The sequence below is a fragment of the Accipiter gentilis genome, chromosome 21, assembly GCF_929443795.1.
Source record: "Accipiter gentilis chromosome 21, bAccGen1.1, whole genome shotgun sequence".
Taxonomy (NCBI): domain Eukaryota; kingdom Metazoa; phylum Chordata; class Aves; order Accipitriformes; family Accipitridae; genus Astur; species Astur gentilis.
Window position 1 is genome coordinate 8,814,341 of NC_064900.1, and position 18,180 is coordinate 8,832,520.

General features: G+C 36.3%; 1 protein-coding gene across 30 annotated transcripts in view; it reads right to left on the minus strand.

The window, feature by feature from the left end:
- The window catches only part of ABI3BP (ABI family member 3 binding protein), a 168,547-nt gene that overhangs the window by 113,508 nt on the left and 36,859 nt on the right, over nucleotides 1-18,180 (minus strand). For all 30 annotated transcript variants that reach the window (XM_049824783.1, XM_049824779.1, XM_049824771.1 and 27 more), the window contains exons 3-6: nucleotides 17,762-17,830; nucleotides 14,033-14,165; nucleotides 4,238-4,419; nucleotides 964-1,025 (exon numbers count right to left, since the gene is read on the minus strand). In XM_049824783.1, coding sequence (XP_049680740.1) covers nucleotides 964-1,025; nucleotides 4,238-4,419; nucleotides 14,033-14,165; nucleotides 17,762-17,830 — 446 coding nt within the window. The remainder of the gene's footprint in view (nucleotides 1-963; nucleotides 1,026-4,237; nucleotides 4,420-14,032; nucleotides 14,166-17,761; nucleotides 17,831-18,180) is intronic.

An 18,180-nucleotide genomic window follows, 5' to 3' on the forward strand; every position in this document is an offset into this window, starting at 1 on the left:
TCCCATAGTCTACCTCAGGAACAGTACCTTAAAGCAAAACAAAAAAAAAACCACCAGAAGATTATCTGCTGAACCTTGCACTTTGATGAAAAATTAAGGAAAGGAAATATGAAGAAGCCAATTTAATCTCATAGTAGAGGAGGTAATGCTCAAGAGTTATAAATAAAAATGTCTATTTTTCACTCTATTAAAACTAGTCTACTAACAGGTTCAGTCTACAGACCCTTCATTTCTGCTTCAGCTCTTGGAAGCAAAAAGTATCTGTGTATGTGAATCCACAAACATGAAACCCACCCATGCTTGCTTGACAGCTGTTACAGCAAATGCCAGATGAGAAAAAAAAATAAGGAAATTAATAAATATTGATATTTGTTTATTCACAAAAATCTTTGAATGCTTTGATGAAACAGTTAAAAGTGCTACCTCGCCACCTGCAAGGATTTAATGAACTGCTAGCAATCTTGATAAGCAAATTAAATTGCCTTTTCCAGCTTCCTCTGGTTCTGCAAACACTTGCCTCACATATGAGAACTATCAGGGAATTCAACGGGACAACTCTTGATTTTAGAACTTGAGTATACACAAAATTACTCTATGAAATAACAGCACTACCTTATCACAAAATGAACTGATGACCACAAATACCACATGATAACAAACCTGACTACTACTAAGGGATAAGTTAATTTGAATGTTTAGAATCCACACAAGGAAACCATCAGCTTTGTCTTTGTTAAACTGGAATCAGTATACATAATCACGTCAGCTACTGTTCTCAGTCATTTCATCAATCCACACCTATAAACACTTCTCCATACGGTTATCTAGTCTTAGATTTAACAGATTTTTTTATATTGGCAATTTGTGTCCATAATGTCTTTCTCACTTCACTCTAACAGAGAAGCAAAAATTTGACCATACAAAATACAAATCTGGTATAAAAAATAAGACTGTTTTGCATACCTGTGTTTGGGCATTAGGTACCAACTTGTACATATTCTGGAGTTGTCCATTTACTTTTTTACCTAATTTGACAGAAAGATAAATAAATATACAGAATTACTTTTTGTTTTGTCCAAAGCAGAGCAAAGCAAACCAAATCAAACCAAGTTTATTCACCTTTTTCAATAGCTAAGAAAGTTAGGAGGCTTAATTACAAGGTATAAAACCACACCACATAACGGTTTTGTTTGGTCCTGTTTCTCCAGATTAATTAATTCACCCGCAAAGCCTCCTCTTCACCTTTTGACAGAGAGGAAATGAAACGTATTCTTGTTGTTCTACAACAGAAGTGGTCTTTGGGACTTAGTCAGACATGCCTAAGAGGATTCTTTAATAAAATTAATATAATCACAACACTAATGTGCAAGGAAGAAACTCAGAAGAGGAATTTCTGCATCCCATCTGTCAGGCTGGTACTAGGACTGGCTAAAAGCAGCATGTTTTAAGGTCTCCAATAGTTAGTCTTGCTTTTAACTGTGTCCTTCTAAAAGAAATACACATTTAGCACTGACAATACAGCACTGGGTCTGACATGGTTTCCTTTGTCTCAACAGATGAACAAAGTAACCCATGGATTTAGTCTCTGAAGTTTTTCTCTTGGGTTTTTTCTCTTAGCTTCTTAGTATTAGAAGCTTCTTGTGATGCAGCTGTTAAGTAAAGAGGAGAAAAAGTCCCTCCCAGGACCTCTTATATTCTAGCATGATGCTTCTTCAAACTTTGCCTACATCTTCCACCTTTACACTTTTCTGCTCCCTTTGCGTCGACAGGCAAGAGTAAACAAGAGTCAAACTGAACATTATCATATTTCTTTACAATTCCATCCAAAACAGACAAGTAATAGAAAAATATGCATTTATAAAGAAATATCAATTGAGAGACATTTAAGCTGACACACTATTCTGAAAAAAATCTTTCAAAGTGCTTGATACTTCTCAGGAATAGGACCTACTATTGGCCTAAAGATAAAGGAAGACTGACAAAAGTTTCACACTGAGTTCATGAGAAAATCATGTTAAGATGGTCAGAAATAATCTACTTTCATCTCTTTTGATAAATTTTGGTTAAATAAATGTTGAACATTTGCTATGCCTTTTATGTCTTCCTCAAAACATGAATTAAAACCAGATTCTCCTCCCAACCCCCCCTCAACATGTTTAGTGTATAACAAAAATTTGGCCTGTGGATTCAACAAATACAAGAACATGCAACAGGAATTTCAGTTTATAGTAATTTAGATATTCTTCAGTGAGGAGAGAATTTACGGTGAAGGATGTTTGGTTTAGGTTGAGATTCTTCATAGTATATGAAAAGACCTTGAGTTGCTACAAGACAGTAAGTTAAAACAGAAAACAAGTGGTCATTTTTCCTGATTGGTAAACTCCTATGCAGACAGATGGATACAAATTTGTAATAAATGTTCGCTTTATATTTACTGTTCACAGTTTATGTATCTACCTACTATGCACTGACAATATGAAAGGCTTGAATTTGAAAAGAGCTGACAACTTTCCAATCAGAAGGTATTTTATCAGTAGACCAGAATGCAGACATACAGGGTAATAGCAAGCTCCCTGGATTTAGTTCCTGCAGAAGCATCCACTGAATACAGAAGTCTACATTCTAGGAAAAAGAAATCTCAGCTAAATAGAATATGAACTCTTACAAGAAAGTATCTTTCAACCAAACTCAATCTGTCTCCATAATTTACAAGAATGATTCTCCTGGCCTATCAAAAATGTATGCTGTTTGTAAGAAACAGCATTTAGAAATACATTAGATACAAACAGCAAATTTGGTGATGCCAGTGGACATTTCAGTCAGTCCCAAACATAGTATTAAACGATAACACTATACACTCTTTATTCCCTCTTATTTTAAGTGCTCAAATATATTCTAGCACTTGCTCTCCAGATTACTTTAAAATGTTTAAAGTGTAGGGAAAACAGCCATTTTAGTAAGCCTTCTTCAGAGCTGTGAAGCAGAGTTTCTTTTTGTGAGGCAGGTGTGGGAAAAGACTACTACCATTCTCCACTCTAAGCTCATGGTGTAATGATGGTATTATTCTGGACTGCTAAAATGACTCTATGGGCACTGGGCAGGTACTTCAAAGTTACACCTTTCTAATTTATGACAAAGGCCAGTAAAGTTCTTTATTAGGGAGCATGAGGGCTTTTGCAGTGTTACAAGCCACCCTACTGCTCGCCTCCCTTATCGTCAAGTATATCGAGCTGTGTAACTTGCCTACAACTTGAAACTGAGGTCCAAATCAAATTTCATCTGCAAATCTCATATGAATAAGGCCCTCTTATGAGAATGCCCATTCTTCACATTTCAAGTCAAACTAGAAATGCTGAGCATAGGAGTTTGCAGCATCTTCTGATGAACATCATGCTCAGAAATACCTTTATGAAATGCTTGAGGAAAATAAATGAAATTGGACAATGTCTGTTAAGTCCTCTCTTCCTCTCTTTAAAAGCAGGAAGACTCTGCTGCTGTGTATTTCCTCCACTGATAGCAGTGATTCTTTGAGCAGTACGTGTTCTTTCAAGGGTTAATTTGATGTCACGTTATCTGCATTGTCTTGGAACTTTGGAGAAATAGCTTAAAATATGACTGAGAGAACAGCCAGAGATGCCATACACTGCCCCCATAAAAACCCAAGCAAAAGCATACGTGAGAGCACATGCTTCAACCACAATTTCTATAATTCCTTGACTGAAAACTAGCTTCAAACTCAACTTTCCAGCAGAGTCATAAAGAGCTCATTGTGATGCATGCTGGATAGGACAGGCCCAGTCTAAATTTTAGGCAGCTTGAACACAAAAGCAGATATAAAAGAAGATTCAAACAATGATAATACTTTCCATGAACTCAAATTAGTAATGATCTTATTATTCAAGGCCCAAGGAAAAAGTTTGGAATCCAGACAGAAGTATAAACATACATACTGAACACTTTATGTGTATCTAAACTAATCACTGTTAAGAGTTCCATCAACCTGCAGCAGATCCTCTACTATTTGCAACAAGAGAACACCTTTCAGAAGTGTAGGTGGCAGTTTTTCAAACACAAACTACTTCTAGTTTTCACCGATTCCGAAAAGAATTTATTACGGGCATAAAGGATAGCATTTAAACAATGCAAACCTGATCAGTAGCTTAATTTAAGTAACACCACAATAGAGGAAAAAATACTGTCAAACTGAGTAGCTATTTAATTATTGTCACATACTTACTAGACAGAACTGTCTTATGATTGAAAGTCTTGCTCCAAATACTATCCTCTACGTTGTCTTTAACTCCAAATTCATAAATTGTGTTTGGCTTCAGATTGTCCACCACCGTCTCTGTAACTGGGCAAAGCTGAAAAACCCATTTCTTGTCTTTACCCTTTTCTCTGTAGCGAACTGTATAGAACCTGCTCAACAAAACAAAACAAAACACAAAACAAAAGAAAAATTTTCTTCACAAAGAAACTCACTACAACCATTTTTGTTAGGGATTACTAAAATAACTTCTACCCACCATTTTTATTGTTCTTTCTGGCCCCTTATGGTTATCAAATATCAGAAAAGCCAGGATATCTTCCCTGCTAGCCCAGTCATCTCCTAGATACATATATGCTCCCCATCATACGTATCCCAACATCAGGAGTATTATACAAAGAGCAAAAGAACAGTGGTCTTATTCACAAACAACCATGCGTGTGAGGTTCTGACCACAAACTGCAAGCTCATTTTGCAAGCAGTTCCTGTGATTCTGACATATGCCAGAATTAGTCAACTGAATCATGAGTCTATTAGCCATGAAGCCTCAACCAATTTCTCAAAATCTTCTATATCCGTCCAGGGGAAGGTGTTCCCTCAAAATTAGTCCAAAAATATTCTCAAGGGAAAACCAGTAATAGTTGACATTTGTATAATACATTCCTCATTCAGTGATCCCATTATGTATTGCCCACACTTCAAACAAGAAAGTGAACCAAGACATTACTTTCAGCAGTTTAAATCAATAATGTGATGAATGCTAACAGATTATGAAATTAAAAAACATTTCTACAGAAATTGCCCAATTAAATCAAGCAGCACCACCCTGAAAAAGTATGACTGCAATGCTAGCCAGTATAAAATAATGCAATGTAAATTGTGAGAGTTAAAGAACTCCACTGCCTGCTACAGTCTCATCTTCAATATACATGCTGCATCACTGCCAGAATGGGGTGGGGTTTTCTGTTTTTGTAAAAACAGATCTCAGACAGATCTGGGAACTTTTTAATCCAAGTATTATTGAAAATTGTTACACATAATGTAAATAAAGCGCATCCATTGTCCATATCCACCTTACATTTACATCAGCTGAAAATGGATGAATTCCATCCAATTGTATTTTTCCACACTTCAATAGAGCACATCAAAGCCATAAAACAAACACAACTCTAAAACTCCAGGCACCTGCTGAAGAATCATTCAGAAGCAAAAAGAATAAGAAATTTGGGTTGTGAGATTCAAGCCAGGTATTATATAGGAAAATATATGGAGAGAAAGGAAAGGACCTTAAGAAAACAACCAAAAAAATGTTCTTTATTCAACTGAAAAGGTATCAAAGGTCCAGATTAAAATGACCTAATTGACCAAATATAGTACTGTCAATGCATAAAGTTGCTTTTGCCAGTTATAGAAGAGCACTTCCAGTGCAAAGTATATGTGAAAGATGACTGTTGAGTACAGGGAAGCTCCTACTTCATTGTTAACATGCAACATAAGACAAGGCAAGTGCCAATCATGGAAAATGTTTTTGTACAGGAAGATTCACTTCGTTTACATATTTTGTCAATATTGTCAATATTTACATATTGACAAATTTGTTTTCTTGGCAGCAAAAATATAGGTTCTCCTGTTTTATTTGCTACAATTCAGCTCATCCAGGTATTCCACTGGGTTACAAAATTAATATTTATGTTGGCTCACATAGCTCTCTTCATTAGCTGTACTACTTTGCATTCAAAACAAGCCATACGCTAACCCAAACCTAGGAAAGGAAAGAAATGCAGTAAGTGGTGAATATCATCTCTCTTCTTACCGATTCCTGGATCCTGACTTCTGTGAGCTGGGCTCTACTCAAATTTCATATGTCAAGCAACAGACCTAACTATCAGTTGGACTGACAAAGAACGTTTTTAACAGGAAATTATTGGCAACATTAAAATGAGGAAAATTCCTCCTCCTTTATCCTCTTAATCCTTTCATACATCGTCCTACAGACATTAACAGACAAGAAAAGCTTACTTGAAATCTCTGTCACTATCTTGCAAAGGACATAACAGTAATAAACAAATCCCATCTGCAACATAAATGCATCCTACTGGACCTCATACAGTCTCTCGGTATGGGATTTAGAATAGGTATAGATAGATCTATAATCAAGATGTGAATCACAAATAGAAGTAGTCACCTTCTTCCCAGCTTGCCAGAAACGGGAAATTTCATTTGTTGTCATCTTCATCCTTACCTTTTCCCTACCTGTTTTAGTTGAATGGGGTAGAAATAAAGTGATTGTATGTGATGGAAAGAAAACAGTATGCTGATACATTTCAGTTATTGAACAGTCTAAATGAATAGCTGCATCAGAAATGAGGAGGAAAAAAAACACGAAAAACTTGTTCACAATGAATAGGCTTTTAAGTGGCTGCTCCTAGTTGCTTCTACTGCAGAAATGTTCTGTTTTTTAATACTGTTTCAACACCTGCAAATTCCTTCTCCCTAACATGAATTAAAATACCAAGAACAGTTTTACGTCAAAAAACATCTTTCATTAAAATTCAAGACTATTAAAAAATCCAACAAGAAGATTTTCATAGCTGTGCCAAACTATGCCATTAGAAATAGAAACATATAGCATAGAAGAAATGTGCTCTCAACTCCAAGATTCCAAGTCTGTAAAGACTTCACCAAGGGTGTAATTATTTCAGTGGAAACTTGCCACAATAAGTACTAAAAACACTGACTGCAATGATAGAATTTCCTCAACCTTTTCAATAAAAAGCAACCAAAATAAAGTTCAATTTAATAATATGCAAGTCACAATCGTTTGAGTATTAAAAATATCCAAATTGTAAACAACATGCACTTTTGGGGAAATGCAATCATTTTAGTTTATAGAGTATGAATTCAGAAATGCCAAGGTTTGTCATCAAAGAACAACAATTCATTGTTAAACCAGACCAACAAGCTGCCAAACACTGTGTAATTTCAGTGCCTGCCTGAGAACATTCTACTGATTAAATTCTGTTGTCATTTTAATTTCTCCTTTTTCAAACCCTCCTTGCAGAAAAAAATACAGTATCAAACAATCAACACATATAATTGAAGACACGAGAAAGCCATAAAATTCAGTCACCACTTGCGTATATAAATCCCTTTGTGGCAGTGACATACACACAAAAAATCTGTGCAGCTGGCCTGCTATGTGTATCAGAAGCTGTAAAACTGCTTGTCCTGGATTGCAAACACTTAAGAGACACGTCTCCATAGATTCCTCCCCAAAATGATAGAAGGCAGGCTGAAATGGAGTACAGCCACACTCATGAAGTGGGGAAAGATACACTAGACTCTTTCTCAGATAAAACACTTCCCGCTACCTCTGTGAGGTAAGAATATGAAAAACCAATCACATACTGCAGGACTTTAATAGCTAATATGAAAGCAATACACTATTCAAGTAAAGTCTAATTGGAACAGTCCCGGGGAATGCTATTAACAGCTATGAATGTTAGTTTGATGTTTCAACAAGGGGGTGGCACACCCAGCTACACTGGGTGAGAATTTATTTTAATCTAGATTCTCAGCATGTACAAAGACCTGGCAATATTTAACTGCTTTTGATTCTTTATTTGTTTTGGTGGGGAATATGAAAAGGGTACATTTTATCAGAATGTTTATTGACTAACACTTGTATTCCTATTTACCGCAAATACTAATCAAAAGATCTCTGGGTTCACTTCAATTCTTTTCCAGCTAGTGCTCTATAAAACTTTAGTGCTCTTTTGTTAAGCTTCATAAAACTTAATCTCTCCTCCTCTCTCCCTAACAGGCAACGCTTCACTTATTAAAGATACCTCCAAGCAAACCACCACGGGGACTGTAGAGAAATTTCACCTCCTCCCTTTTTACTAGACAACTGAAAGGATAATGAGCTCCAGCAATTTAAACAGAAGGTGTCATGAGCAGGTGAGGGGTACTGTTCTACTCAGTTAATTGCTGTAATAAAGCCAACTAAAAAAACCCAATAACCACAGGAAAGAAATAAAAAGCCTACATTTGCCAAGACTGCCTCTCTCCATATGCGTTTGTGCAACACCATGCTACGTTTAATGTTTGCATTCTTGAAACTCTCTCTACATTAAAGAGCTTTAAGTAGTCTTTTACAATATTCTGACTTCACTTGCCTCCACCTATGATGCACACAAAATGTGAAATAATGGCAGAAATAAAAGCAGCAAAACCAATCTCATAATTTAAAGGAAACCACAAGAGTACAATATTACTCCATAGGCCAACCACTGTAGTGATTACTCTATCTGCAAAGTCTATGTAAAAGGCTATCAGCCCAATACAAAAGGATGTTTCTATCCTTTCTATGTTCACTTAACATAGGCTTTTTTTTTTTTAAACTCCACAATGCAGGGCAGTGAAACCTTTTCCTTCTCACCTTAGAGCTAGCCTTTTTATTACACAAGAAATCAAAATATGATGACCATTTTAAATAAGCAGCCCACAGGGTTTTTGCTTTTGAAATGAAGAAAATCTTGCTCACTGCTAAGAGAAGCAAAATTCTAGGATGGATAGGCAAAACATTAAGTTTTCATACATCAGTATGAATGACACTGTGTTGCCAAGAATTCCAGTGCTATTTTTCCAATTGTTAACCAAATCTCTTTTCAGCCAGATTCCCAGAAAATGCTTGCACAGTCAAATATTTGGGCACAAACAATTAGATACTGGAAATCTTATAAGGCAGATGGTTTTATGAGATTTCCAGACTAGGTCAGTTTGTATAAATATCATGGGTTCATTTGGAACCAGATTCAAACCAAAACTCCAAACAATTTAATCGTGACTATTTTAGTCACACATAACACTAAATAAACAATTAAGCCTTGGAGTTATAAGAACATTCCTGCTCTGTGATTTCGTGTTGACATAGATAAAAGATTGTAAAACTTACTGTACTTTTGTGCATAGGAATGTAGTCAGACTTTAAAAAAAAGACTATTACCATACATAAGTATTTCTTTGTTTATAGTTAGGCTTCATTAGAAGCACAGCATCCATTTAGTGTTAGACATTAATAAAAGAAATGGTTTGAACTACTATTTTTCAGATACTGACTGTTTCACAAATTGGCACATGAAGTTGATTATATTGTTTCCCTTTTGTTGCCAAGTTTACTTTGAAGTAACAGACACTGACATATATAAAAGGATGGAAAGAATTACATTGCTGATGGCTGCCAGTTAAGTTTGCAAAGCACTTTCTAATTTAGTTTTCACTTTTACATGATCACTAACATTCACTTTTATCACTTAAATTTTTTAGTAGAAAGACTGAAATTAATTGAAGAGTTAGAGGTTCTGAAGAATGAGAGGCTGACCACCAAGAAATCTTTCCATGTTTAAACAAGTTTTTAGCATATACTCCAACTCAAAAGCATCTGAAACTCAAGAATTCTATTTACTGCAGCATGTTTTCCTTAAGGAATTCTGCTAAGTTTAAAATACATTTTCTATGACATTTGCAACAAAATGCAGCTGCATAGTGACACAGATTTGTAGACAGGCACAAAAAGAGATGCATGCATATTATCTTTCTGAATTTAGGGGTTTAAAAACCCTACTTCTAATGTACAACATAAAGAGTAAGTATGGATTCTTCTCTGTTTTTCCCTCTCTATTTTTCCTATGTATTTATTTTTTTTTTAAGCATCAGATACAAATTAAGCAAAACACAGTCTGTACTACTTGCAAATATGACATTAGAAAATCTAAGTCATGGGCAAACAAACTTAAACAATATAAATGTGGATTTTTCAAAGTTCTTAACTTAGACATAGTTCATGAAAAAACCCATATGTTCAGGTTTTAAATTTCTATTTCACATGTATCTGAAAGCATGTTGTTTTTTCCATACAATCCACTTGATACAGTAAAATAAAGTATTCTATCTACAAACCCTGTTTTTGTCTTGCATGGTAAAAACATTTTCTGTTCGTTCCCCTGACTCCCCCTCCTAAAGAACTGAAGGTCAAATTCTGCGTTTTTCTACACCCTGCTCTGTTTTGAGATCTGTGGAGTTGTTCTAACCAAATGAAAGGCCAAAGAAAGTCTATGCAATAGTCTATACTCTGGTTTTCAGGCCTAAGTGGACAGTAAACATAGTCTCAGTATGTTAATTACTATGACAGCTCTGTCCACTAATGGTTGTTTGAACGCTGAAGGGCAGAGAGGAAACAAGTCTTTCTACTCTGTTGTAAATATAAAAAGGAACTGAACATGACTGTGCAGCAGGCTATCATGACTTTGCCATCCTCCCTCATCAGCTACCTCATACTGGTGTCTTACAGAAGATGCTGAGAAAGCTAACCCCACATTGTTGGTGGAACCTTTCTGGTGTTATGTAGTTTTCATCAGTCACATAAAACTAATCGCTTGAGTTTTCTGGTTTGGGTCTTTTTGTTTCATCTTGTTTTGCATTCTAGCGCTAAGGCTCTGACCAGAGATGATAGCCACTTCAAGGAGGCTTTAGAATTTGACCTTGCAAAGAACTTTGGTCCACGCAAATAGCGACAATTATCTTTGCTTCCACAAGGAATTAGGGTTTGGGGTTACCCTGCAGGAAATATGTAGCACTCTATTGGTTTATGCCCTTAATCTCTAGAGAGTTAAGCAACCAAAGAATGGTTTGTCAAAAAAGGGCATGGGAACTTTTTCTTCATGGGAGTTTCTTAAAAAGCATTTCATAGGTACAGAAGAACACTATGTACCTCAGTAAGCAAGCAATAATTTCACTGAAGCAATAAAAGATACCAATGCTCCTTGAGAACACAGCACCTCTTAGTCAAAACTCATTTGCTCACAAAACCAGATCTTCTAAGGAATATCCCACGGATGTCAGACTCACACTAGAGAAAATCTTGGCCAACAGATCCATACTGTTCCATATGGTTTTCATCTTCTGAGTCAGTAACATATTCAATTAACTTACATTATGCAACATTTGTACAAAAGCCTAACGTCCATCCGGAGATGGCAAAATCTAAGGCCAAGAACAGTGACTCCATTTCAGGTCATACAGAGTTACAAATCTAAAACTTGGTGGGATATTAACTGACAGAACTGATTTAAGAGGTCATAGTTGCCACATACTGCCAATGTCAAAGATTAAAGGTTAGTCACTATACGGCAATCTTGAAGATGATTAACAGTACATTTCAACATGTCACAGTAAGGAGAACATGCCAGATGAAAATGGATCAAGTGAAGTAGACTGTCCCTGCAATAGATACAAATATTGATCAATCTGTTATCTGACTAAGTCTTGTACTTCTAACACAATGCTAACTTGTTAAGGATGGGCTACTTGCTATTTTTTTCTTATCATACATTATCAATTATCATTCAAATTATTATCATAAATTAATAATTTTTCTTCTATACACCGACTAGAAATACATTTCAATCCAATCTCTGCTTGGAATTACAGAAATACACACCATGGTCACGTGGAGAACTGTTCTCATAATTTATACAAATCACAAGCATTTTGGTCCAGTAAAAGTAAACAAAATAAGAGGACCACCTAGAGTAATTTTTTTTCTTCATTAGCTTTATTGCTATGCTTGATCGCAAAACAGAAATTTGCTTACATACTCATACTTTTATATTACTGTTAGCAATTTGATATGTGTTTTTAAACTAGCTACTCATGAGTGTCAATGTATCTTCAGAGTTGAAGTACAGGGAGATATCCAAACAAAATGAACAATACAACTCTTACAGGCAAGTCCTCTTATGGGGGCAAAAGGGAAATACATAGGTGGTACTCCAGTACAGCCTGACAACATTTCACTAAAATGGAGGGCACATTAAAAGTAAACACCTGAGAGGAATCAGCTAACTGGACTAAACAACACTTAACTAAAGAACCAGAATTTTGGGAGGTGCATACCATTACTTGACAGAAAGACATGGTAAAAGCAAATCTCACACTAGAGTAGCAAACATATAGAATTTATTCTAAACGTAGCAAGACACCCATATCACTGCACTAAGTGGAAAACATTACATACTATGTTAAAAGAGTTTGTTCAAACTTTAAGTCAATGAATGCCCACCAAGAATATTCAGTTACTGAGGAGAAAACCCAAAGCTGATGAAGGCATTGTGGTGGGCACCATATGCCTTGAATTTCCAGGTAGATTTGTACAGGACATGGGCTTCTTCTGAAGTGTTCTTCCTTCCCATTGCACAATGGGTGCTGTCACTTTGGTGCTGACACAGCATACAGAGAGGATAAGTTCCAAGGTAAAAATGATGCTAAAAATCATTATGGGGCCAGAAATTTTACATGCTCCTCCATGATCAGCTCATTTCTTTGATTTCTAACTGTAGGAAAATACTTGCTGCTTTCTTGATTGAGAAAGCAAAATTTAAGCCTAACCCAACTTTTATTTCTACTGAAAAAAACCCAATTAAATTACATGCTTCGACATTTCCCAATATTCTACAACAATTTCCCAATAAACGTTAATTTTTTTTCAATATTGTTTGAAATTCTGATTGGTGATGAAGGTCCAAATTTGTTCATGAGAAATTTTTGAAGCTTGAAAAGGGTTATTCCACAACTTTTGGGAAGTAAGAAAAAGGTCATATTGGCTACATGGGTTGTTTTTTTTAACATAATCTGTGTTTGACATCCAGTGTAATGGTTGGTATCAATGGGAGTTTTATTATCAACACCAAAGTAAGCAGATTCAAGTCTAAATTTGACAGCTACAAAATTAGATAGATAGGGGGAAATAAAGTGTTCTCAATTATGCAAAGATGCATTCAAAAAAAAAAAAAAAAAAAAAAAAAGAAAGATGATAGCTGCAAACCAGATGTAGATGCACCCCAAATATGGGTGAACAAAGTTTCTTCTTGGTTTTACAAAACACTGCTGAGTTGAATAGAGCTTCAAACTATGTAAATGAAGACAAAAAATTTCTTCTGTCATAAAAGGAAGAACACAAAGAGAACACCAAAATGACAGAGCAGGAAAAGCACCTGTATTACAAATTGAATAATTGCAGCAGATGAATTTTACTCATCTGCCAAGAGTTACTTAAAATGTAATGATGCAGTTAACTGAGAAGCTACTCAGCACTATGACTTGTCTTGAAACTGCTACTTGGTGAGTCTTCCTGAGTTCCCCACATACTGTATCACTCATTAAATAATTACAGCAAAACAAAAGTGTTATAGTAGAAGTGGTCTTTTACTTACAATATAAAATTAATGAAAGCTATACTGTATCAGTATCAGGAAAGCAGTGTAGGGCTAAGACCAAATAGAGGAAACAAAAATCAAATAGCATTAAAACAAAGTATTATTCCCCTACCACAGCACAGGAAGACTTATTTTACTTCTATTTGGCCAACTTTAAACCAACATATTTTTTATAATTTAACAAGGTTTCTTTCAGTTAGTCCAGATACAAATGAAGGTAGAGCCAAGGCCATTAGTGCAAGAAGAACAAAGGATCTAGTGTGAAATAGCAAGATTTGTACTTCAGCATGTAGATGTCGGACTAAATTTGCACTCAAGACCAGTAAAGACTTGCAAAACACTTATTTAAGTGAATGAGAAAACTTACTTCACATTCAGAACTATTGCTTCCAACTTCTTAATTTCCGCTGTCAAACTTATTTCAGCCACCCCAGACAACTACCCTGAATTAAATCATGATATCACAAAAAACAGTTTTCTGTTACATTACCTGTCACTAGCACAGTTACTTGTTGCTGTCCAGTCATGCTGAGGGTTGACTAGGATGCCCCAAGAGAGGAACACAGAGGTTGGGGTGAGGGTGCCAACTACCAGCTGCAGAGGCTTTTGAGTCTTGGTCCGACCTGCATAAGAAACATATAATTCCAATTACAAGTTAGTTTCTCTCTCCTGCATTATGTAAGGGAAAGTTTTTGCAGTTGGATAATGAAGTAAATAAAGACCTACTTCTCTTCTAAACGTGAAGGGAAAGGTACAACAGTTCTCTCTCTTTTTCACGGTCACTATTTCTGAAGTATGATTTAAAAAGGGGGCAGAGACAGTGTCTGTGATCTGTTCGTTGGCTTCTCATTGAGGCAAGTGAAACATCTGCACGGAAGGGAGACTGCTCTGACTCTGAAGCCAACTGAGCATGAACACAGCAAAGAAATGCAGAACAAAGTTGGCATAAAGGAAGGGAGGATGCAGCTAGCAGGCAGGAGAAGCACAGATTAGGAGACTGCTTTACAAAGCAGGTGTCAGACACATAAGCCTGAAAAAGACTATTTTTTAGGTCACCTCTGGACTTGCACAGCATTATTTCAACCTAGGAAGAAACTGTAAGACTTCATGTCCAGACTTGCAGATCCAGGGTAAACCTAAAGAAATTCTTGCTATTATTTGGTGAGAAGGAGGGAGATTTGTTTACTAAACTTTGTTTCAATTTTGTCTTATTACAAGTTTTCACCATTTCTATTTTTTTCAGCCTATGTTCCAGTTAAACCTAGTTTTTGAAAATGAACAGTGGGTGGTTTTGGTATGCTTAGTATAAGAATAAGCTATATACAAATTAACTTCAAACATCTGTCTGTCTTGGACTGCATCACAGAAGGTGTTACACAGACTTCAGGACATTAGGAAGTCTATCTTTGTGTGTGACAGAAATAGTAACTTCTTGGCAGGATTCTTAGTAACACTGCAACTATGCCCATAGATAATTCATACTTACTACAGCATTCTTCATCAAGAGTAAAATAAAACCTACAAAAATTTCTTGCTTTTAACCGTAGGCAAATCTGAGTTGGTGTTTGTATCTGGGGGCATTTTTCTCTTTTAACCACCTACTACATTGAAAATGTTCAGCTTTTGCATGGTACTTAACTTTAGCTTTGCTCTGAATGACGTAGCACAAGTCTCATGTGGTAAAAGAGCTTTCTTTAAATAAAGTTTAAAAGCTAATAGTTGGAAATGAAGAAATGATTTAGAGCAATTATTTTGAACCTGTACTTTGTGGACTGCTACAAGCCCAAGGAGAACCTTTGGTGTTTGAAAGATGATTAACGAAAGGAAATTCATACATCCTTTATATTATATTACATACTTCAAAATCTAAAGGATCTGTACCTCCTCAAAATGTACAGGTGACCACAAATTCCCTAAAAGCTTATAAGCTACTGATCTAAGGGTTATATTTTTCACTGTTGTGTAACAGATCTGACTAACCTTCTTTTCATGCCTTTTGAACCCTAATATCTCTTCACTTAACAAGACCCAGTGAAAGCCTGATTTGTACTTTCAACCAATGCATGCGTGAACATTTAGAAAAGTTAACCATGTCAGCTTTTACTTTATATTGATGATTAATATGCTGCCACAAAAACACCACAAACAAACACCACCACACTCTACCCTTAAGAGGAAGTGTGACAAGCTTTGAAATGCTGTAGAACACAAGATACTTCCACAAGGGTAAGTGTCTGAATAATTTTCATATTTTCTGGACCAGTTCCTATACTCTTTCTCCATTTTTAAAGAAAAACTTAAACAGCTGGGTCATTCACCACACTATCTGGCGAATCCACTAACTACAGCAAAATCTCTTTCTAGATCACCTTTTGAGGAAACATGGAAAATATGTGAGTTTTAAGGAAAAGAAAAAACAAGCTCTCATATAACCTGAAATCACGCTCAGAGGATCTACATATGATTTTGACTCTTATTATGCCATTAGATCCCCATTAGAGACTGCAATGATTTATACACCATAAAACCAGGAATTACCTTGGTGATCATCTACATTGATCTATATGAACACAAACCATACAACTCCTCTGTATTAATCGCAGTTTGAACTACAGTGCCTCTTCTAGAAATGTAACCAGTCTTCACTTGTAAATTTAAAATACCAGCAACTTGGACTCTACCACAACTCTTGGTAATTTGTCCAGTTTAACTATTCTCACTACTAAAAAGGCTTGCCATATACCTAGCTAGCATTACACCACCAGCTGTTCTTACACCTTTGTATGCTGGACTGAAAAGTCAATTATCTGAACCTTGTTCTGTAAATCAGTTTCTGTAGACACAAAAATTAGTAATGTCCAAGTAGTGCATTGGGCATTTTTTTGGTTTTGTGGTTTTTTTATATATATACATTGCATCTGAAAGGTAAATCACCATGCTGCTTTTGGTTGGAATAGAGTTGATTTTCTTCACAGTAGCTAGTATAAGGCTATGTTTTGGGTTTGTGCTGAAAACAGTGTTGATAACACAGGATGTTTTCATTACTGCTGAGCAGTGCTTACACAGAGGCAAGGCCGTTTTTGCTTCTCACCCCACCTCACCAGCAAGTCGGCTGGGTGTGCACAAGTTGGGAGGGGACACAGCTGGGACGGCTGACCCCAACTGATCAAAGGGATATTCCAGACCATATGACATCATGCTCAGCACATAAAGCTGGGGGAAGGAGAAGGAAGGGGAGGGACATTTGGAGTGATGGCATTTGTCTTCCCAAGTAACTGTTACATGTGATGGAGCCCTGTTTTCCTGGAGATGGCTGAACACCTGTCTGCCGATGGAAAGTAGTGAATTAATTCCTTATTTTGCTTTGCTTGCACATGCAGCTTTTGCTTTACCTATTAAACGGTCTTTATCTCAACCAGTGAGTATTCTTTTACCCTTCTTATTCCCGCCCCCATCCCACTGGGGCGGAGTAAGCAAGCAGCTGTGTGGTGCTTAGTTGCCAGCTGGGTTTAAACTATGACAATCACTTTTCAAAATCTTTCCAGACATACTGTTTTACATCTGGCCAAGAGCAAGAAGAAATTAATCCCAAGCAGTTACCAGAAATTAGGAAAAAATCATATAAAGATCACAGAACCACAGAATACTTTGGATTGGAAGGGACCTTTAAAGGTCATCTAGTCCACCACCACCACCCCCCCCACCCCACCCCACCCCCCCCCCCGCAATGAGCAGGGACATCTTCAATTAGATCACATTGCTCAGAGCCCCATCCAACCTGACCTTGAACACTTCCAGGAATGGGGCATCTACCACCTCTCTGGGCAACCTGTTCTAGGCCACAGATGAAGGAATCCTTACTGGTAGTTTTGGAAGAGTTAACTTCAATACACCAGATCATTGTATTTTAAATCTTTCACCTTTTTTGCATGCACTTGTGACCTCTTTAAACATCAGAAATTAGTATTCTAAATTTAAATTCTCATTTGAAAGAACTTTCTCCAATAACAAACTTTAGATACTTCTTCATGTTTTGAACACCACATGTGTGACTAATTACTGACTAGGAAATACTGTGCTACATTTTACCTTCCCACATACGGAATTTGTGCATCCCAGTCAGACACCTACAGTTAAAATATCTTGTCAGGAAAACCCCAATAAAGATTCTGTATTCCTTTAACTACTTGAAGAAAGAGATGCAGTAATAGTAAAATACCTGAACAAGATTTCTTGTTATTTGAAATGCGTGCTGGTCTTACTGAAACCAAATACCGTGGCTCTGCATCTGTAAATGAAGAAAGCAGCAATTAGTACAGATGTGCTATTTATCTGAGAAAGGGATTAGCCTAATAATTAATAAGGAAAGTCTGATATTCAGTGAATGCTTGACATGTTATCCAATCTCTGTGATCTTTAAGCATGTTTGCTTTAATGTTTATTCACCAATCATTCAGAAATATTCTAGCCATTAGGAAAAATAATACACCCATGCACAAAAGATTTGGCAATTCTTTTTGACTGTGACACAACAAATAGGTGAACATGGCAGGACATTCATGTAACATTTCAATGCAAACACTACTTGAAAAGTGAAGGGTAATGAAAACCCAGATGAAGAAGAAGAGGTGATGGCAA